Source organism: Hemitrygon akajei, chromosome 4 (assembly GCF_048418815.1).
Source record: "Hemitrygon akajei chromosome 4, sHemAka1.3, whole genome shotgun sequence".
Lineage (NCBI taxonomy): Eukaryota > Metazoa > Chordata > Chondrichthyes > Myliobatiformes > Dasyatidae > Hemitrygon > Hemitrygon akajei.
This window is the reverse complement of record NC_133127.1, coordinates 95,136,659-95,152,965: the sequence shown is the minus strand read 5'-3', so window position 1 is coordinate 95,152,965 and position 16,307 is coordinate 95,136,659. Positions and strand designations below refer to the sequence as shown.

General features: G+C 41.6%; 1 protein-coding gene across 1 annotated transcript in view; it reads left to right on the top strand.

The window, feature by feature from the left end:
• LOC140726546 (annexin A10-like) overlaps positions 1-16,307 on the top strand; it is an 82,144-nt gene that overhangs the window by 28,427 nt on the left and 37,410 nt on the right. Inside the window, exon 4 of the mRNA XM_073043079.1 lies at positions 6,984-7,097. Within this exon, the coding sequence (XP_072899180.1) occupies positions 6,984-7,097 (114 nt within the window). The remainder of the gene's footprint in view (positions 1-6,983; positions 7,098-16,307) is intronic.

Below are 16,307 nucleotides of genomic sequence, written 5' to 3'. Positions count from 1 at the left end.
ATTGTGGTCTTCCAGTTAGGAAATCGAGGATCCAATTGCAGAGGGAGGTACAGAGGTCCAGTATCTATAAATTATTCAAGATAGAAAACGTCTCAGCTAACATTGTGGGCAACATTTTAATTGACTTGACTTATGAAATGAAGTAATAAATCAAAGGTTTCAAAGGTTCAAAGGTACATTTAATGTCAGAGAAATGTACACAATATACATCCTGAAATGCTTTTTCTTTGCAACCATCCACGAAAACAGAGGAGTTCCCCAAAGAATGAACGACAGTTAGAACCCCAAATTCCCCCCACCTCCCCTCCCTCCCACGCATAAGCGGCAGCAAACAACAATATCCCCTCCACCCACCGGCAAAAAAAAGCATTGGCACCACCACCAAGCACTCAAGCGGAAGCAAAGCAACAGTAACGACACAGACTTGCAGTTACCCCAAAGACTTCATGTTTCACCCAGTAAACGACATACCAGGCTCTCTCTCTCCCTAATAAGGGAGAAAAAGGTGTCTGTGTTTTCACAACGAGTGGGGAGACATAACAAACAACTCGCTGTTTTACAATGTTAAAAGTCCTTTACGTCGCTTTTTTCAAGCTCTGCGCTCAAAGATCTGGGTAGATTTTCCGACTCCCCCGACGACACCCGGATCTCCTGCCGTGACACCAGCCTTCGATCCACCCATCTCTAGAGTCCCGAGATCCTAGGCCTCCAAACAATAGGCAGTCTCTCAGGCCAAGCCTTTGACGTGCCAAACAACAACAGCCAGTTATGAAACCCCGAGAGCGGGACCCATTCCCACAAGGAACCGTAGTCAGCATGTAACTCCAGGTTATTGTCTTCAAAATAACCTTGAAAGAGAAAAATAAAGATATTAAAGATGGAAATTGAGGTGTTTCCAAAGATGCAAGCAAAGGAATCACTGTTTAGCCCCATCATCACTCCACTCTGCCTCCAATTATATATAGGCAATTCCAAAAATAAAGTGTGTGTTAGGGAAATATCTTGATGATTTTCATGATCACCATAGCCCAAAACCTATAAGGTACACCCAAAGATATTCGGGAAATAAAATCTTTGGTGTTCATTGTAATTAGAGATCCCTCCTAGAGAATGTTTTTCAGATGAAGCCTGTTCACAGATTGATCATTCACAAGCCACTTAATAACCTACACACTCCAGTCCTAACTCCAACATGCTTCAGCAGTAAGCAACTGAGGGTGATGAGATGAAATGAAATCCTACACAGACTTTGACAGCATTGCCTGCAGAGACCATGTCGTGTCAATGAACAAATATATTATTGAATCAGCTCACACTAGCTATTTTCTCTTGTGTGTGTTTCCCCCGACATGTGAAATTCATTTCTGTATTGTTCGATGAGTGAGATGAAGTAACTAGAGCTACCCACTGCTTGCCATTTCCTATAATCACCATAGTGCATCTCCGATCCTACTCTAGCAGCACACAGGGCCTTCCTCACTAATCTTTTTCCTTCTCGTCTGCAGCCTCTGATTCCTCCTGCATAGGTACATTGTGCATTTCTAGTGTTTCGGAGGGGACTGTGCGTTTAAGGTCCAGCCCCATGTGAGATTGGTGTAAATTAAATATCAGCAGATGCACTAAATTTTATTTCAGTTTTTGTTCACCTGCATGAACTTAGACAAAATATAAACACATAGGGCTTTACATTGTTATTACAGCCATATCTCTTTCCTTCCACATATGGGTTTATTTTTGTACTAACAAAACATATTGGGAGAGTTCATAGGGTTTCATGATAGAATGGTGACACTTTCCCAAGGGGTTCCATGAGACATGGGACCAAGTTAGGCATTGTTATTGTCAATTTCCTGTCAAATAAACGGAGACAGGTGGTAGAAATGTGTGATTGCTGAGTCATTATGTTGGCAAACATAGATCTTGGCAGAGGCAACCTGCCAGAATTGAATTCCTGATCTGTCGCACCACCTTGTGGTAGAACTGAAAGTGTTGCATAAAATAAACACCCCAATTTAAAATCAGTATCCAGGAAAGTGGACATATTTAAGAACTGTAAATTCTACATAACAGAGGTTTCACCCAGAAATAATTGCATAATGATAACTTCACTGAACGTAAATCCGACCTGAATCTACAATCTTCATACTAACTTTTAAGGACTCTTTTACAACTAATGTTCTCAGTATTATTTTCCTTTTTTGCACACTGGCTGTTTGCAGTCTTTGTTTAATTTTTTTTGTAGATTCAGTTGTATTTCTTTATTTTTCCTGCAACATGTACATACTTTGATAACAAATTTTATTTATTGAGATACACCGGAGAATAGGCCCTTCCAACCCTTCAAGCCGTGCCTCCCAGAAATGCCACTGATTTAACCCTAGTCTAATCATGGGACAAGTTACAATGACCAATTACCCTACCAACTGTTACGTCTTTGAACTGTGGGAGGAAATCCACGGGGTCACGAGGAGGACGTTCAAATTTATTACAGACAGCAGCAGGAAATGGACGCAGGTCACCTGTACTGTAAAGCATTGTAGAACCACTACACTATGGTGCTGCCCCATTGACCTTGATTTACTTTGAACTTCAAATATTTTTCCCCAGGTGAGACTGTAACCATTCAAAAACTCACCACAGATTTCCCTATTTACCTTAGCACGACTGACATTTGCCCAGCATCGTTTGTGTGCCTGATGCTGGTCGCACAACAATGGTTTCTTCCACTGCTGGTGGAAAGTGAAGCAGTTACAGAGAACCTATGACAATCACAATTCAGACAATAGTCAGACTAACCACATTAGGCAGGGATCAGAAATGAAGATGGCTATGAAAGTGTCTGCACTGTCTCATTAATGCTTTCGTAAATAGAATTTGCCAGCTTCTGATATGTATATCTCTAGTGGTTTTTTATTGATCACTGATGCTTCATAAAAATCAGTACTGAGTTGCCTATGCCATGATCAGCCCACACTTCAGAGTGACTTAGACATTCACAGCATACGAGTTGATCAGCTAGTCATGGGTGCATAGATACACTGAGAACGGCCATGCGCCCCACACCATATTTTCCTTTCCCTTTATGACAGCCTTTTCTGAAGCTGCACTGTGGCCTAGCTAGGGAGAGTTCCTTAGGCATTGTCTTACCCCAAATGGTCTGTGCAGTAATGGTACCTGAGCTGCAAGCTCTTCATGCACGTACAGATCCCATTTTAATCACCTTTGAGGTCGCAAAATGTCACAGCACTGTTCTCAATTTTTTTTGCCTAATTTCAATTGGAAAAATTGGAACAGTTATGCTTATTGCTCCAAAAGAGGGAAAATCCTAATACTGTTTAAGGAGGTCCTATAAAGATTACAACCTTCTAATGTGATACTCCCAGAAACGCATATTTAGCCGTGTCAGTTTCCCAGTGTGCTATACCTTTGATCTCCATTGATCAGTTGAGCATCTCATAACTGCCGGCACTTGACTTTGCAGCTACAATCCTGTAACTTTTACTTTTGCAAATGCACAACAAAAGCAGCACTCTTCCACCTGTTGGAAAGTACTGCTAATTCAAGAATGGACATAGAGTGGTGGAAGAAATCAGGTATAGTACTCCAAAAACCCAGCAAGCAATGGTTTCTGTAAACCTTTGGTGGATGAAGCAGGACAGGCTGGTGGAGAACATCTCCTGAAAAAGGTATGTCCTTCACGCAAATTTGTCAGTCAGATCTCTGTATGGAGATGTGGAATTATTGAATGCTTGCGCTTGTGGGAGCCCTGCAAGTTTGGCAAATGCTGTGCCCTTCCTTACCTGCTCCTGTGCACTGAAGGAAAAGTAGATGAAGTCCTCTCTCTTTGACAGAGAGCTTGGGTGGCATGTCTAATGCAGCAGTGAGCAGCAAACTTTATGATGCAAATGGACTGGCTGCAGCCTGTGATGATCCTGAAATTAGCAGGCAGAAAGTGAATGTGATCTTGACTTACATGGACAAAGCAATTTAGGCCAGTATTTGAGGTTACATGTCACAGATCACAATGAGGACAGTATTGGTGAACCCTAGCCTACATTTATATGTCGATGTTCAGAGGCGTCTAACAATGGGCATGGGTCATATTTACAGTTTCCCACTATTACCAGTGATGTTTGTAATGCCTGTCTTTGCGATCGAGCAAGGAATGTATTAAATGCAGATATTTCCCATAAACTTCAAAGTAAATTTATTATCAAAGAACATATATGTCACCATATACAACTCTGAGATTCATTTTCTTGTGGGCATACTCAATGAATCCATAATAGAATAATAACCGTAATAAAATTAATGAAGCACCATACTAATCTGGAGGTTCAACCAGTGTACAAATAGAAGAAGAAAGAAATAATAATAATTAAATATGCAATAAATATTAAGAACGTGAGATAAAGTGTCCTTGAAAGCGAGTCCATAGATTGTGGAAAAATTTCAATGACGGGTCTAGTGAAGTTATCCCCTTTAGTTCAAGAAACTGATGGTTAAGGAGTAATAACTATTCCTAAACCTGCTGGTGAGAGTCCTGAGGCTCCTGCACCTTCTTCCTGATGGCAGCAGCAAGATGAAAGCAAGTCCTGAGTGGCAGGAGTCCCTGATGATGGATGCAGTTTTCCTGCAACAATGTTTCATGTAGGTGTGCTCTATGGTGTGGAGGGCTATATCCACTATTTTTTGTAGGATTTTCTGTTCAAGGACATTGGAGTTTCCATACCAGGCTGTGATGCAGCCAGTCAATATACTCTCCACTGCACATCTGTAGATCTTTGCCGAAGTTTTAGATGTCATACCAAATCTTTGCAAATGCCTAAGGAAGTCGAGGCTCTGCCATGCTTTCTTTGTAATTGCACTTATGCGCCTTACGGGCCTAGGAGTGGTCCTCCAAAATAATAACACCAAGGAATTTAAAGTTGCTGAACCCCAGTTGAATACCAGCCCTTGGACCTTTTGTTTCCTCCTCCTAAAGTCAAAAATCAGCTCTTCAGTCTTACTGAGTGAGAGGTTGGAGTTATGGCTCTACTTAGCCGGATTTTCAATCTCCCTCCTGTATGCTGATTCTTCATCGCCTTTAATTTGGCCCATGACTGTGGTGTCATCAGCAAACTTGAATATGGCATTGGAGCTGTGCTTAGCCACACAGTCATAAGTGAGCAGAGCAGGGGTCTAAGCACACAGCCTTGTGATGCACCTGTGCTGATGCAGACGGCAGAGGAGGTGTTGTTGCCAATCCGAACTGACAGGTCTGCAAGTGAGGAAATCAAGGATCCAATTGCACAAGGAGGTATTGGCCAAGGTCTTGAAGCTTATTGATTAGTTTTGAGGGGACGATGATATTGAATGCTGAGCTGTAGTCGATAAAGAGCATCCTGATGTATGCATCTTTGCTGTCCAGATGAAGCAGGATTGAGTAAAAAGCCAAAAGGATGACATCTGCTGTGGACCTGGTGCTCTAGTAGGCAAATTGTAGTGGATTCAAGTCATTTCTCAGGCAGGAGTTAATATGTTTCATCACCAACCTTTCAAAGCATTTCATCACTGTGGATGTAAGTGCTACTGGACAATAGCCATTGAGGCAGTTTACCACATTCTTCTTAGGTACTGGTATTATTGAAGCCTGCTTAAAGCAGTTGGGTACTTCAGAATTCTGAAGCCAAGGGGTTAAAGGTCTCAGTGAACACTCCAGTCAGTTGATCAGCACAGGTCTTTAGTATTTAGCCAGGTACCCCATCTGGGCCGAATGCTTTTCATGGGGCTCACCCTTCCGAAGGCTGCTCGCATATTGGCATCAGAGACTAAAATCACAAGATTATCAGCCACTGTGAGAGTTCATGATGGTTCCTCCATATTTTGATGATCAAAGCGAGCATAGAAGACATTGAGCTCATCTGGAAGCGAAGCCCTGTTGTTGTCTATGTCATTTGATTTTACTTTATAAGAGATGATAGTATTCAAGCCCTGTCACAATTGGGGGTCCTTAATGATGGGCGCTGCCTTTCTGAGGCACCACTCCTTGAAGATGTCCTGGGTACTACAGAGGTTAGTACCCATAATGAAGCTGACTAAATTTACAACTTCCTGCAGCTTACTTCAATCCTCTGCAGTAGGACAACCCCCCTCCCATATCAGACGATGATACAGCTAGTTAGAGTGCTCTCCCCAGTACATTTGCAAGACATCTTGATGACATACCAAATCTCCTCAAACTTCTATGGAAATATAGTCGCTGTCTTGCCTTCTCTCCGTGGTATGGGGCTCCCCACCCAGGGTCCACGGACCTCTTGCTTAATGGCATTGGTCAATGGCATAAAAAAGGTCAGGAACCCATGCTGTATGCTTTCTCTGTATATCACGCATCAAATAAAAAGTTGTTTGTGAAGTGGCTGGAATTTGATCTGACTGTTACTTTACAGCTAATATCTACATATCTCTTTCTCTTCACTGCAGATGGAAAGAAGCAATGTTCCAGACTGCCTTTTAGTCAAAGCACTATTTGACAGCCTTCTTCCACCAATCAATGTGCCAACTCCTTTAGCTATTTCATCAGAATGAGTGATAGGAGACAAAAGATAACTTTAAAAGCTAGTTTCCAGTATCAAGTTTATGTCTTGAAATTCAAATATGAGACGAATTCCACTGCTATTTAATTGTGCTCATTCCATCCTAGATGGGAGTATTTCCTTGTGGTATTATGTTATTGATGTTGGTTTATTATTCCAAGAACCTAATGGTAAATAGCATGCCCATATGATCAGTTAACTCACTCATTATCTTAATGTACCAAAAGTATAATAAATATTAATTTTTAAATGTATTTGCAAGCTTGCTGGACTGTTAAACACATAGAAATTGTGGCTAATAGTTTATTTTACTGACAATGAACCATGAGTTAGAAGCAAGCGTTTGACATGATAGACTGAAACTGTCAATCACACCTGAATTAAAGTATCTTCGTCCTTCAAATACAGGATCTGGTCAGTGATCTTAAAGAGAGTTTGTCTGGACATTTCAAAGAAGTAATGGTAGGACTGATGTACCCACCAGCTTTCTTCGATGCTCATGAACTGAGACATGCAATGAAGGTACTGTGATAAAACTTCTGTAACTTTGTATTAAGGATATTGTTGTCTGATTCTTCTAAAAGCACTTGACTTATTTAGTAGCACATTTACACAGGAAAGGGTAATGTTATTGTTGGCCTTAGGGTTTAAGTGGAAAGATGAGATGAGGTAAAGCAACAACAGTTTTTAAATTACTAATTGAAATGTTTCCTGCACTAAAGTTATTTATGTTCCAAATAATTTCCTTGTGTATCTTGAAGGTAATTAGATCAGCCTTCACAGCCAATTATTCCACAATTTCATTTATATTATGTATGTAGAATTTAGCAAGTTTTGTGTACTACATGGGAAAGGGGCATGTATGAACATAGGAGTTACAGGAAGGAAGAAGTTCTGGAAGAAGCACCCATTTCCATGTTAGAAGAAAAATGGCCTGCAATATATCTTTGTATTTTGAGAAGGAGAGCTGATTCCATAAACTGCTGAACTTCAACAGAATCAAATTATTTAAATAATGCAATGACTTTACAACCTTTTCAACTTCAACTAAAATACTACATATATATGTTGTGACTGAAGTAGACTGACACACACAGAAACTAACTAGAAAATAGAAAAGCCTTTATTCACATTGCACAGCTCCAGGAGAGAGAATCCAAGAGAATCTCACTCTCCTGACACAATGACTTATACTTCTTCAACACAAGGTTAACAATAAACAATTAACTACAGTTTCAATTGCTATCATCATCTATATAACTAACATTTTGAATATACTCAGGTAAATTTACAGAATTACATACTTACAGTGGTAGCACATCACAACTAGCAGAACCCCTTTGGATATTCAATATTGGTGCCGGTGACAAAAGCCAGACACCCAACATACAGTGTCCATCATTAGTTACAGTGTTGAGCGATGGCTAATGAATATACTACCAGAAGGTTTAGAGACAAAAGCAAATCCTTCTTGCACTGTGCATTAGGTGGCAGGGATTCGGTGCCAACAGAAGGAACATCCTCTATTGTCTTCCCTTATGTGGTGTCAATGGGACAGAATCTGAATGTCCTATTAAATTGTCTACAGGTTTTATTGCACAAAGACTGGTTCTTATTTTAGTTAATCCATGATTGGTTATCCATAATGCCATTATTCCAGTATGATCCCTAACAGCATATATAAACAGATTTCTTAAGACCATAAGGCAGAAGCAGAATTAGGCCATTCAACCCATCGAGCATGCTCCACCAATCCATCATTGTTGACTTATCAACCCTAGTCTCCTGCCTTCTCCCCATAACCTTTGATGCCCCTGCTAATCAAGTACTTATCAACCTCCACTTTAAATATACATAATCACTTGGCACCAAAACTTTTTGTGGCAATGAATTCCACAGATTCTCCACTCTCTGGCTAAAGAAATCCCTCTTCATCTCAGTTCTAAAAGGATGCCCCTCTATTCTGAAGGTGTGTCCTCTGGGCTTAGACTCACCCACCATAGGAAACATCCTCTCTACATCCACTCTATCAAGGCCTTTCACCATTCAATCGGTTTCAATGAGGACTCCCCTCATTCTTCTGAATTCTAATGAATACAGGCCCAGAGCCATCAAATGCTTTTCATATGACAAGCCATTTAATCCTGAAATCATTTTTGTGAATCTCCTTTGAACCCTCTCCAGATTTAGTACATCCTTTCTAAGGGGTCCAAACTGCTCACAATAGTCCAAGTGAGGCTTCACTAGTGTTTCATAAAGTTTGAACATTACATCCTTGCTTTTATATTCTTGAAATGAATGCTAACATTGCATTTACCTTCCTCAAAACAGACTCAACCTTCAAATTAACCTTTAGGGAATTCTGCACAAGGAGTCCCAAGTCCCTTTGCACCTCAGTATTTTTGTATTTTCTCTCCATTTAGAAAACAGTCAACCCTTTCATTTCTTCTATCAAAGTGACCCTACACTTCTTGGCACTGTATTCCATCTGCTATTTCTTTGCCCATTCTCCTAATCTGTCTAAGTCCTTCTGTAGCCTCTCTACTTTCTCAAAACGGCCTGCCTCTCTACCCATCATCATACTGTCTGCAAACTTTGCAAGAAAGACAATGCCATGTAACGCAATAAGAATCAGTCCTAACACAGACCTCTGTGGAACAACACTAGTCACCAACAGCCAACCAGAAAAGAATCCCTTTATTCCGACTCCAATTCTGATTCCTGCCAATCAGCCAGTGCTTTATCCATGCTAGAATCTTTCCTGTAATACCATGGGCTTGTAGCTTGTTAAGCAGTCTCATATGTGGCAACTTGTCAAAGGCCTTCTGAAAATCCAAGTACACAACATCAACCAATTATCCTTTGTTTATCCTGCTTGCTATTTCTTCAAAGAATTTCAACAGATTTGTCAGGCAGGATTTTCCCTTAGGAAACCATGCTGACGATGGCCTATTGTATCATGTGCCTCCAAGTACCCTGAGACTTCATCATCTTTAATAATCAACTCCAACAACTTCCCAACCACTGAGGTCAGACTAACTGGCCTGTAGTTTCCTTTTTTCTGCCTCTCTCCCTTCTTGAAGCTTGGAGTGACAATTGAAATTTTCCAGTCTTCTGGAACCATTCCACACTTTAGTGATTCTTGAAAGATCATTATTAATGCCTCCATGATCTCTTCAGTCACTGCTCTCAGAACTTGGGGGTGTACACCATCTGGTCCAGTTGACTTATCTACATTCAGATCTTTAAATTACCCTAAACATTCTCTCTATCTATGGTAACTTCACATACTTCATGTCCCCGATACCTGAAACTTCCATCATACTGCTAGTATCTTCCACAGTGAAGAATACTTATAAAAATACTTATTTAGTCCATCCGCCATTTCCTCTTCCCCCATTACTACCTCTTTAAAATAATTTTCCAGTTGTCCAATATCCACTCTCACTTCTCTTTTACACTTTATGTATCTAAAGTAACTTTTGGTATCCTCTTTAATATTATTGGCTAACTTACTTTCGTATTCCATTTTTACTTTCTTAATTACTTTTTTATTTGCCTTCTGTTGGTATTTAAAAGCTTCCCCATCCTCTAACTTCCCACCAATTTTTGCTCTTCTCTTTGGGTTTTATGTTGGCGTTGACTTCTCTTGTTAGCCACAGTTGTGTCGTCTTTCCTTTAGAATACTTCTTCCTCTTTGGGATGTACAGTATATATCTTCTGCCTTCCGAATTGAAACATAGAAACATAGAAAACCTACAGCACGATACAGGCCCTTTGGCCCACAAAGTTGTGCTGAATATGTCCCTAACTTAGAAATTACTAGGCTTACCCATAGCCCTCTATTTTTCTAAGCTCTGTGTACTTATCCAAAAGTCCCTTAAAAGATCCTATCATATCCGCCTCCACCACTGTTGCCAGCAGCCCATTCCACGCACTTACCACTCTCTGCGTAAAAAACTTACCCCTGACATCTCCTCTGTACCTATTCCCCAGCACCTTAAACCTGTTTCCTCTTGTGGCAACCATTTCAGACCTGGGAAAAAGCCTGTGACTACCCACACGATCAATGCCTCTCATCATCTTATACACCTCTATCAGGTCACCTCTCATCCTCCTTCACTCCAAGGAGAAAAGTCTGAGTTCACTCAACCTGTTTTCATAAGGCATGCTCCCCAATCCAGGCAACATCCTTGTAAATCTCCTCTGCACCCTTTCTATGGTTTCCACATCCTTCCTGTAGTGAGGTGACCAGAATTGACCACAGCACTCCAAGCGGGGTCTGACCAGGGTTCTATATAGCTGCAACATTACCTCTCGGCTCCTAAACTCAATCCCACGATTGATGAAGGCCAATGCACTGTATGCCTTCTTAACCACAGAGTCAACCTGTGCAGCTGCTTTGAGCATTCTATGGACTTGGACCCCAAGATCCCTCTGATCCTCCGCTCTATCAAGAGTCTTACATTAATACTAAATTCTGCCACCATACTTGACCTACCAAAATGAACCACTTCACACTTATCTGGGTTGAACTCCATCTGCCACTTCTCTGCTCAGTTTTGCATCCTATCAATGTCCCGCTGTAAACTCTGATAGCCCTGTACACTATCCACAACACCTCCAACCTTTATGTCATCAGCAAATTTACTAACCCATCCCTACACTTCCTCATCCAGGTCATTTATAAAAATCATGAAGAGTAAGGATCCCAGAACAGATCCCTGAGGCAAACCACTGGTGACCGACCTCCATGCAGAATATGACCCGTCTATCAACCACTCTTTGCCTTCTGTGGGCAAGCCAGTTCTGGATCCACAAAGCAATGACCCCTTGGATCCCATTGCTCCTTACTTTCTCAATAAGCCTTGCATGGGGTAACTTATCAAATCCATAAAAATCCATATATACTACATCTACTGCTCTTCCTTCATCAATTTGATTAGTCACATCCTCAAAAAATTCAATCAGGCTCGTAAGGCACAACCAGCCCTTGACAAAGCCATGCTGACTATTCCTAATCATATTATACCTCTCCAAATGTTCATAAATCCTGCCTCTCGGGATCTTCTCCATCAACTTATCAACCACTGAAGTAAGACTCACTGGTCTTTAGCCATTGATGATGCAAAGATCATCGCCAGAGGCTCAGCAATCTCTTCCCTCACCTCCCACAGTAGCCTGGAGTACATCTCATCCGGTCCCGGCAACTTATCCAACTTGATGCTTTCCAAAAGCTCCAGCACATCCTCTTTCTTAATATCTACATGCTCAAGCTTTTCAGTCCACTGCAAGTCATCACTACAATCACCAAGATCTTTTTCCATAGTGAATACTGAAGTATTCATTAAGAACCTCTGCTATTTCCTCTAGTTCTATCTACACTTTCCCACTGTCACACTTGATAGGTCCTATTTTTTCACGTCTTATCCTTTTGCTCTTCACATACTTGTAGAATGCCTTGGGGTTTTCCTTAATCCTGCCCGCCAAGGCCTTCTCATGGCCCCTTCTGGCTCTCCTAATTTCCTTCTTAAGCTCCTTTCTGCTAGCCTTATAATCTTCTAGATCTCTAACATTACCTAGCTCTCTGAACCTCTTGTAAGCTTTTCTTTTCTTCTTGACTAAATTTATTACAGCCTTTGTACACCACGGTTCCTATACCCTACCATAACTTTCCTATCTCATTGGAACGTACCTATGCAGAACTTCACACAAATATCAATAGACAATAGACAGTAGGTGCAGGTGTGGGCCATTCAGCCCTTCTAGCCAGCACCGCCATTCACTGTGATCATGGCTGATCATACACAATCAGTACCCTGTTCCTGCTCTCTCCCCATATCCCTTGACCCCGCTATCTATAAGAGCTCTATCTAACTCTCTCTTAAATGCATCCAGAGACTTGGCCTCCACTGCCTTCTGGGGCAGAGCATTCCACATATCTACCACTCTCTGGGTGAAAAAGTTTTTCCGTAACTCTGTTCTAAATGGCCTACCCCTTTTTCTTAAACTGTGGCCTCTAGTTCTGGACTCACCCATCAGCGGGAACATGCTTCCTGCCTCCAGTGTGTCCAATCCCTTAATAATCTTATATGTTTCAATCAGAGCCCCCTTCATCCTTCTAAATTCCAGTGTCTACAAGCCCAGTTGTTCCAATCTTACAACATATGACAGTCCCGCCATTCCGGGAATTAACCTTGTGAACCTACGCTGCACTCCCTCAATAGCAAGAATGTCCTTCCTCAAATTTGGAGATCAAAACTGCACACAATACTCCAGGTGGGGTCTCACCAGGGCCCTGTACAGCTGCAGAAGGACCTCTTTACTCCTACACTCAATTCCTCTTGTTATAAAGGCCAGCATGCCATTAGCTTTCTCCACTGCCTGCTGTACCTGCATGCTTGCTTTCATCGACTGATGTACAAGAACACCTAGATCTCGTTGTACTTCCCCTTTTTCCTAACTTGACTCCATTTAGATAGTAATCTGCCTTCCTGTTCTTGCCACCAAAGTGGATAACCTCACATTTATCCACATTAAGCTGCATCTGCCATACATTTGCCCACTCATCCAACCTGTCCAAGTCACCCTGCATTCTCATAACATCCTCTTGACATTTCACACTGCCACCCAGTTTTGTGTCATCAGCAAATTTGCTAATGTTACTTTTAATCCTCTGAACATTTGCCACATTTGTTCCCTGAGAACATCTGCTCCCAATGTAATCTTCCAACTTCCTGCCTGATAGCTTCATATTTCTCCTTACTCCAATTAAACGCTTTCCTGATTTGTCTGTTCCTATCCCTCTCCAATGCTATTGTAAAGGAGATAGAATTATGATCACTATCTCCAAAATGCTCTCCCACTGAGAGATCTGACACCTGACCAGGTTCATTTCCCAATACAAAATCAAGTACAGTCTCCCCTCTTGTAGGCTTATCTACATATTGTGTCAAGAAACCTTCCTGAACACCTAGCAAACTACACCCCATCTAAACCCCTCGCTCTCGGGAGATGCCAATCATTATTTGGGAAATTAAAATCTCCCATCATGACAACTCTGTTATTATTACACCTCTCCAGGATCTGTTTCCCTATCTGCTCCTCGATATCCCTGTTACTATTGGGTGGCCTATAAAAAACACCAAGTTATTGACCTCTTCCTATTCCTAATCTCCACCCACAGAGACTCCGTAGACAATCCCTCCATGGCGTCCACCTTTCCTGCAGCTGTGACGCTATCTCTGATCAACAGTGCCACGCACTCATCTCTTTTGCCTCCCTCCCTGTCCTTTCTGAAACATCTAAAACCCAGCACTTGAAGTAACCATTCCTGTCCCTGAGCCATGCAAGTCTCTGTAATGGCCACAACATCATAGCTCCAAGTACTGATCCATGCTCTAAGCTCATTCGCTTTGTTCACAATACTCCTTGCGTTAAAATAGACACATCTCAAACCATCCGTCTGAGCGTGTCCCTTCTCTATCACTTGCCTATCCTCCCTCACACATTGTCTCCAAGCCTTCTCTGTGAGCCAACCGCCTCTTTCCCAGTCTCTTCAGTTCAGTTCCCACCCCCCAACAATTCTAGTTTAAACTCTCTCCAGCAGCCTTAGCAAACCTTCCCACCAGGATATTGGTCCCCCTGGGATTCAAGTGCAACCTGTCCTTTTTGTACAGATCACACCTGCCCCAAAAGAGGTCCCAATGATCCAGAAATCTGAATCCCTGCCCCCTGCTCCAATCCCTCAGGCACTCATTTATCCTCCACCTCATCGTATTCCTATTCTCACTGTTGTGTGGCACAGGCAATAATCCCGAGATGACTACCTTTGCGGTCCTGCTTCTCAAATTCCTTCCTAACTCCCTGTAGTCTGTTTTCAGGACCTCTTCCCTTTTCCTACCTATATCATTGGTACCAATATGTACCACGACCTCTGGCTGTTCTCCCTCCCACCGCAGGATTGTTTCCAGAAATTCCAGCCATTGCTGCTCTGCTGTCTTCCTTGCCATTGTGCTTCTCCGATCAATTCTGGCTAACTCCTCTTTCATGCCTCTTTAATCCCTTTTACTCCACTGTAACACTGACAAATCTGACTTTAGCTTCTGCCATCTCGTAGGCACACTAAAGATTCCCCGTCTTGTAATCCAGCACCAATCTGATTTTCCCAATCTACCTGCATATTGAAGTCCCCCATGACTATTGCAAAATTGCCCGTTTGGCAAGCATTTTCTATCTTTGTTTAAATTTGTAGGCTACATCCTTACTACTGTTTGGGGGTCTGTATACAACTCCCATTAGGGTCTTTTTACCCTTGCAGTTCCTTAGCTCTATTCACAATGATTCTACAACTTCTGACCCTATGTCACCTCTTTCTAATGATTTGATTTCATTTTTCAACAACAGAGCAAACCCCCCCGGCCCCGTCTTCCTGCCTATCATTTCAATACAATGTGTATCCTTGGATATTAAGCCCCCAGCTATCATCTTCTTTCTGCCATAATTCAGTGATGCCTACAACATCATATCTGCCAACTTGCAACTGTGCTGCAAATTCATCTACCTTATTCCGTATACTGCACACATTTAGATACAACACCCTAGTCCTGTATTCACCCTTCTCGATTTTGTTGGCATTTAAGTTGCAACACATCCTGTTGGCTGAAATTTTGTCCTATTAACAGACTCTCCTTACTACACATTGCCTCCAGCTACCTCATCTTCAGCACTATTATCTGCCTTTCCAATGATACTTACCACTAACTCAACCTGCAAGTTAACCTTTAGGAAATCCTGCACTTGGACTCCAAAGTCCATTTGCACCTCTGATTTTTGAATTTTCTCCCTGTTTAGAGAATAATCTATTCCTGTACTAGCCACTCTTTATTGGCCTCCTGTACCTTTTACAATTCATTTTAAAGTTCTGTTATGCGGTTTTTAAAGCTCTTAATGGTCTGTGACCGGAATACATCACAGAATCATTTTTGTTTTACCATCTTGCTCAAGCACTCAGGTCTTCTTCCACTGGTCTCTTAAATTTAAACAATCCCCCTCAAAAGATAAATAGTTGGTCAGCTTTTTGAACTATGCTCCTAAATAGTGGTATTCAATACCTAAAACTGTAAGGGATGCAGGCTCAGTTGATGCTTTTAAACATCAGCTCAAGGTCTACTTATTTAACTTTACTTTTAATTGACATTTTTTTTTCTTTTATTTTCATGTATTCACTTTATTCCGTGGTAAAGCCCTTTGAACTACATCTGCATGGAAAGTGCTCAATAAATCGTTATTATTATTATTTATTCCTTCTACCAAAGTGCATGACTATACACTTCCTACACCATATTCTATCTTCCACATCTTTGCCCATTCTCCCAACCTGTCTAAGTCCTTCTGCAGACTCACTGCCTTCCCAACACTACCTGCCTCTCCAACTATCTTTGTATCACCCGAAAAGCTGGGCACAAAGGCATCAAATCTATCATCCATTCTAGCTCACGCCCTCTCATCCAGACAGCAACCTGGCAAACCTCTTCTGAGCCCTCTCCAAAGACTCCACATCCTATGTGTAATGGACAACCAGTGAATGGACCTCAAAGACAAGAGTTCACTATTGAGCAACTAGGACATCCCATCACTGGCATAGAATGAGAACAGAAGCATTTTCAACACCACCAGTCACCGAACAAAACCAGTCAAATAGAGAGCAGATGAATTTAACCATAAGCCAAA